The 7,224-nt window shown below is 41.1% G+C and overlaps 1 protein-coding gene across 6 annotated transcripts in view; it reads right to left on the bottom strand.

Moving 5' to 3' along the window:
- The window catches only part of Kiaa0586 (KIAA0586 ortholog), a 102,113-nt gene that overhangs the window by 24,415 nt on the left and 70,474 nt on the right, over window positions 1-7,224 (bottom strand). For 5 of the 6 annotated variants that reach the window (XM_031357591.1, XM_031357589.1, XM_031357587.1 and 2 more), the window contains one exon: window positions 2,721-2,875. The exons of the other annotated variant lie outside the window; for it this stretch is intronic. In XM_031357591.1, the coding sequence (XP_031213451.1) occupies window positions 2,721-2,875 (155 nt within the window). The remainder of the gene's footprint in view (window positions 1-2,720; window positions 2,876-7,224) is intronic. 6 annotated transcript variants of the gene reach the window in all.

Here is a 7,224-nt window from a genome sequence, read left to right as displayed (position 1 = left end):
AGGAGACTGACTTTCCTTGAAGTTTACGCCTCAGATACCGCCTTCACGCAAAGTGTGCGTGACAGGGAGAAAGTACTAGCTTTTATTCAACTTAATTTGGAGGGGAAAAGCAGCCCCATTTGTGGCAGTTGGGAAAACTGGCCTGGGGTCATGAGAGGCGGTGAGCTAGCCCTTGGTCCTTGCCTGCTGCAGCACTTGGGAAAGCAGGCCCTGCACCTCGCCTGGGCAGCACAGCAGGTCTGACCCACTACTTGTTTGCCATGAGGTAGCATGGGTACAGGGGTGATGCCCTCTTGTCCCCCCACCATCTGCAGTAGTCAGGAGAGCTGGCCCAAGGGCATGAGTGGGAGAGAGCTACCCCTGGCCCCTCCCTAGCTGTAGCACTTCGGAGAGCAGGTCTCGGCAGCACAGTGCAGCTGGCCCTAATCACAAAAGCAAAGGGGTGGGGGGAGCCAGCCCTGAGAGTGAGAACAGAAGAGCTGGCCCAGCTCTTCACGGGCTTCAGCACTTGGGAGAGTGGGATCTGTGCACTAGGCAGCTCGGTGGAGCTGGCTTTGGAGGCGTAGGTGTGGCTAAGCTGGCCCCAGGGCATGAGAGCATGAGAGATGACCCTGCCTCCAGCTGATGGCACCACTGGATGGCTTAGCTGGAGCAGTGGAGTTTGTCTGCCTTGGTGGTGTGGATGAGGAAGAACCAGCAGGCTGACCAGCTCAGCTACTATACAGGCCCAGACCCAGGGCTCTGTGCTGGCCCAGCCCCAAACTCTGTGCCATCTGTGAATGGTTGAGACGTGAAAGGGACCAATGCTGAAGGGCCTTTCAGAGCAACAGAGAGCAACAACAGGATACCCAGGAGGAGACTGGTGAGGATCCAATACTGATGGTGTCACAGAAGCCAGAGATCTTGGGCCAGACCAATGACTCACTGCAATGAAGATTTACAAGTGAAGCTGTGTGGACAGAGGGATAGACTGTGGGACACATGTGACATACTACAGCTTCCATGATGAGATGGTTTCTATGCTTTGTTTTTGTTTCTGTGTGTTTTTTATTATTTTGGGGGTGGGAGGTTGCAAGAGCCAAGGGCGATGGGGGAATGGGGAGAGAAGTGGGACTGGGATACATGGTGTGAAACTCACCAAAAAAAAAAATCAATAAAAAGTAAATTAATTAATTAATTAAAAAAAATGACTGTATATCTCCAGAGTTCCTATACTCATAGTGCCCTGGGAATAGTGGTATTCTAGAATATAACATAATAAACTTTGTCCAGTCACCATTTGCTGAACGTTGTGTTGTTTCCAAGTTGGGGCTAATACAGAGTTCCTATGAACACTCATCTGTTCTATATTTTCTTAGGAAGTAAAATGTATACGTCACGTGTCAGCTGCATGTTTACAGCACCCTGAATTCCCAGAGAGCAATGTACTGGAGCTCAGCTGTTCCACATCCTTGCCAGCAGATGCAGGACAGCTCAGAGCCTTTTGCTCTCTAAGGAGAGCAGAGAGGTCGCTTGCTGTGCTTTACTCTGCATTTCCTGGTGTCTCCGACCATTTCATGCTGCTGACCTTTCACCTGTCTTCCAGATGTGTGTATGTACAGATCTCCTGTGCATTTTGAGTTGCGCTGAACTCACATTTAACGCTGATCCTCTATGCTCTGAGCTAACTTGTCTCCCACTCTGCTACTTTCATTCTCTTAATGTGGTGTTTGGGGAGTAGAAGCTCTTACTTTTGATAAGAACCAATTATTTGATTCTTGTTGTCATCAATGCAGCTTTTGCCATCGCATCCATGAAGTTCTTGCCTTTTAGTCACAAAATCTTTTCTTTAATGCAGATACTATTTGCATATTTATTAGTTTTTCCTGATCTTTGTTTGAACACAGATTAGCAATAACAAGCCCTGCATAATACTGTATTCCAAAAGCAATTTTTATCATATATTTTTAATATTCTTCCTTGATATCATGGTATGTTATAAAATACCATGCAGAGAATACTGATTGAATAAATTAATTTACAATGAGGCATAAATTGCTAACCATGAATATAAAACTGTATTTATTACCATGAACATTTACTTAGATTAAAATCTTCGAGAACAAGCATCCTAATTTTTTCATATACAAGGTTTCATAGGCTGTTGGTTTCACTCATTACAAAATTGTTATGCTTTTGTGGAACATATTGTTTATATTTTAAAGCTATAAATATGAAATACTTAATAGGCACAAATCACTGAGCTGGCTTTTTTATGGTAGAGTTATAAATGATAATAGCGACTTAACTAGGTGTCAGACATTGTATATAGTTTTAATTTTTTTAAAATTTCATTTATTTTTGTGTGGGCAGGGAACTGTGCTAACAAGTGTTCATGTGTAGGTCAAAGGACAACTTGTGGAGTTCGTTCTCTCCTTCCTCCTTTAAGAAGGTTCTAGAAGTGTGTTGAGGCACACCTTTAATCTTTTCATTCCAGCAGGCAGAGGCAGGAGGATTTCTCTGAGTTTTCAGCCATCCTGGTTTACACTGGGACTTTGAGAGCACCTAAGACTACACAGTAAGACTTTGTCTCTGCTTCTCCCATCCCCCTAAAACGTTTTAGGGACTGAAATCAAGTCCAGTTTAGGTTTTGTTTGTTTTGAGACATGGTCTCCCAATGTAGCCCTGGCTGTCCTTGAATGCAGAGTTTAAGTAAAGTACAAATGTTCTTGTTTTGGTACCTGAGAAAAATCTTCAGCTGCTTCTGGTAAATTAACATCAGTGACTTTTGTTGTTGTATGTGTTGTGGGAAGAATAAGGTTAGAATCAGGCTGCAACTCCAGTTCCCTTAAGCTCATTGGGCCATGACTGACACATAAATCTTCACAAATATTACCTATATCAAACAGGTAGACAAAAAGTTAGATTGTGAGCTTAGTAAAAGAATAAGCAGCAGACTACAATTACTAGGACTCCTAAGCAGTTACATAGAAACAGTAAATCACTAAAAGTCAGATTCAATACAATACTTTCTGTTTAAAATGTAACCTTGCTATAGATGGGGGCAAACAGGAGGAGAAGAGATGACAAAGGAAAGGACTGAGTGTGTCTTATTTTCATTTCTTGTTACTGTGATAAGATACCCTGGAAAAGCAGCTTGAGGGAGAAAGGGCCTGTCTGGCTTACAGAGCCAGGCTCATAGCCTGATGAACAGGAAGTCAAATTACACATGCAGTCAAGAGCAGAGATGAACGAGCTTATGCTGGAAGCTCCTGCTCAGTTCGCTTTCTCTGCTCTTACACAATCCAGCATGCTCTGTTCAGAGACTGGTGTCACCCACAGTGGGTGGGCCTTGCCTAATCTAGACAATCTCCACAGATATACCTATAGGCCAAGCCAAGAGAGATAATCACTCCCTCACTCAGATTCCCTTCTCAGATAACTCAGATTGTGTCACACTGACAAAACTACCACAAGGGGTATGAGAAGACATGGCAAAGTACATCATGCAGTATTATAAAAATGTTCTTATGAAATCTAGTATTATGTACAATGAATATATGTCATGGAAGAAAAGTAATCCTATGTAGAGAACAATTCTTGGCTAGAAAATGCTGGCACCAATTAGCTCTGTTCTGTAGTATTTTCTTCAGATGGTCACACTCCTTTATTCCCCTAATCTAAATGTCACTTCAGTCCAAACGGTAAGAAGATATAAGCACAGAAATGTCTATATATCTCAGAGCAGTGTGCGGGTGTGTTGTCCTTTACACTCCAAGTGCTTGCACATACATAACTCACTCAGTGAATTATCTGAAAGCTGTGAAGCAGCAAAGACTTAAAACTGACAGCTTCTAACTCCCAGCTTTATATTTCATATTCTTCCTAAAATGAATTTGAATGCATGCATATGTGTGTGCGCATGTTCATGTTCACACAGGTGCACATGTACACACAGGTGCACATACACATGGGTGCTTGATGGTTGTGGTGGTCTGAATAGGAATGGCCCCCACAGACTCATGTGTTTGAATGTTTAGCCCATAGGGAATGGTACTATTAGGAGGTGTGGCCTTGTTGGAAGAAGTGTGTACCTGTGGCGACAGGCTTTAAGGTTTTATATGCTCAATTTCCACCCAGTGTGGCATAGTCTGCTGTCTGTGGATCAAGATGTAGAACTCGCAGCTCTTCTCTAGCACCATACCTGCCTGCACGCCACCATGCTTCCCATCATGACAATAATGGAGTGAAGCTCTGAACTGTAAGCCAGCCTCAATTACATATTTTCCTTTATAAGAGTTGCCTTGATTATGGTGTCCCTTCACCGTTACTGTGGCTTTTCCACCCAGCTTCTTTGTTCCCCAAGATAGTGAATCTGAGACTTTATATATGAATAAATGCCTAGACCAACAGCTCTGGCTTATTTCTGCTAGTTCTTGACTCAATTATCTTGTTTAAACTAGTCTAAGTCATGCCATGTGGCTAGTTACCTTTTCTCAGGTTCGTGAGTCTATCTCTATCAGAGTCTGGGCAAATCTTCCTCGCCTGACTATTTCCCAGAATCCTCTCTCTCTCTGTTGGATGTCCCACCTTCTAGTCCTGCCTTGGCTCATTGACCATAAGTTTTTTACTGAGGCAATGCTTCCACACAGTACATAAAGATTGCCTCTACACTTCACAGCAGTAAAACTCTAACCAAGATAATTTGTAGGCCAGGAGACCACTTCAGGGCTCCATCTCTGGGAAGGCTGTCAACCTCCTTTAAGATTCTCTTTGGCTGAAGCTTAAGATTATGCTACTCTGGCTGGCTAGCAAGTCCACAGGGGTTCTTCTGTTGCCCCAACACTGAGACTCTAAGTGTGCACCACAATACCTGGCATTACTCCTCCTCGCCCCTGCAAAGTAAAAGAGACTGATTTTTTAGCTTTATGTATAAGTGCAGGTGCCTGCATGCATATATATGCTCCGTGTGCATATCTGGTGCCCACCGAGGCCAGAGGACGGTATATCCTACAGAGCAGGAGTTACAGATGCTTGTGAGCCATCATGTGGGTGCTGGAAACTAAACCCAGGCCTTCCGCAAGAGCAGCAAGCAGTTTAAGCTTCTGAGCCATCTCTCCAGCCTCGTGCTCGCCATTTGATGTGGGTTCAATTTCAGGCTCTCATGCTTGCACAGAAATTGTTTTACTGACTGAGCCAGCCAACTCCTTCCACAAATATTTCTAAGGAAACCTTACCTTTTCTTTTTATTGGTTATCTTTTAAATATAGCATAATTTCATTTAGTTGAAGGTGGAAGACTTAAGAGTTATTCATGACCTAACTTGTTTAAAATGAAACATCTTAATGGCACCATAGACATTTTCCTTTTAAAGGCAATCACCTTCATTAGAATTGCAGAGCTGACCATTTCCTAGATATAACAAATAACCACTCTTTGCTGGACATTTTATATTAATTCAAGTTTTTATATTAAATCAAGTTTTTTAATGGACTTTGCACAAAACAAAATTCACCCACTGAGCTTTAATATTTATCTCTATAGTAGTTAATATGTACAGAGCAATTTATCAAAATGACTACCTCCTTAATTCTCCAGTACACTGTAAGATTAATTAAAATAATGGCAATAACATGCAAAACATAGAGTAACTAATGCTCCTGGTGCCACATTTGCTTTTTTTTTTCATTCTGGTATTACCTTCTCTAGTCCTATGTCACTTCTCCAACAGTTTTTCTACAACTGTCTAGCAAATAAATTGAGAATTAGCATATCTCTTGTTGAGAGAAAAAAATTAAAAACTTCTTTGCTGATGATATGGTAAACACCAAAACCTCTAAAGGATTCCTGTCTCTATTAGAGGAATAGAACTAATAGTACTGGTGATCCTAAAATAACTATGGGAATTAATAAGAGTCTTTGGTGCCATGACTGGACATTAGCATAACTTTGCAAACCTATTATCTTTTCTCTTCATTATAACAATAAACAAAAATAATAAAAAAAAATTCTCTTACTATCAAGATCAGACCTATAACAGCAAAATTATTAGACATAGAATCTATATGAGAAAAATTATGAAATCTTACTGAAGGTCAAAAATCCTACCTAAAGGCCAGATGTGGAATTTTCCACTTGTGGTAACTCCATGTTCTTTAGAAAAACAACATAAACAAGCAGGTGAATTCAAACTAAGGAAGTTTGCTACACAGGTGAAAGGCCAGCAAATTAGAGGAGAATAATGGCAAAATAGAACTTCAGCAAGGAAATGGAAATGAAAAAACAAAAAACAAAAACAACAAAAAACAAAACAACAAAAAAAGAAATGTTAAAAATGAAAAACCCCAATGAATCCAATCAAAAGCACAGCAGAAGCCTCACTGACAGACTCAACCAAGCATAAGGAAACAAGATCAGGATGGGGGCAGAGTCAAATACCAGCAGGAAACCCAGCAGGACCACTGCATTTGAGAACTATGAGGAAACCCAGCAGGACCACTGCATCTGAGAACTATAAGTTCTGAGCAAGACACCAAACCGACATATTCAGAGGATAAATGGAGCTACGAATAAACACTAAAGCATAGAGAATCTATGCTTTATAGCGTAAAATTCCCCAAATCTGAAGAAATGTAAATCAAAACATAAGAAGCATTTAGAATCCAAAATAGACATGACCAGAAAAGAACTTCTCTACAACATATTATATTCAAAATGCCAAAAACACAAAGTAAAAAAAAAGTATTAAAATCTGTAAGAGAGGGGCTGGAGAGATAGCTCAGTGGTTAAGACTGCTCTTCTGAAGGTCCTGAGTTCAAATCCCAGCAACCACATGGTGACTCACAACCATCCGTAATGAGATCTGATGCCCTCTTCTGGTGTGTCTGAAGATAGCTACAGTGTACTCACATATAATAAAAAAATAAATAAATCTTAAAAAAAAAAAAGAAAAAGAATAAAAAAATAAATAAATAAAATAAAATCTGTAAGAGAAAAAGAGCAACTCACCTACAAAGGCAGAAACACCAGAAAAGCATGAGCTCTCTCACCAGCAGCCCTAACGCCAGGAGAGCAGGGACTATACTTCTTCCTTTTGAAAACACTTACTTATTCAGTATGAGGAGGAGGGAATCCATGCCGTGGCTCCTGTGTGGAGGCTGGAGGACAACTCCTGAGGGAACTGGCCCTTTCCTTCCATCATGTGAGTTTGGGGAATTGAGCTCAGATCATCAAGTTTGGCCATAA

This window comes from Mastomys coucha, unplaced genomic scaffold (assembly GCF_008632895.1).
Source record: "Mastomys coucha isolate ucsf_1 unplaced genomic scaffold, UCSF_Mcou_1 pScaffold6, whole genome shotgun sequence".
Lineage (NCBI taxonomy): Eukaryota > Metazoa > Chordata > Mammalia > Rodentia > Muridae > Mastomys > Mastomys coucha.
The sequence above is the reverse complement of the archived record's forward strand: the minus strand, read 5'-3'. Positions and strand labels throughout refer to the sequence as shown.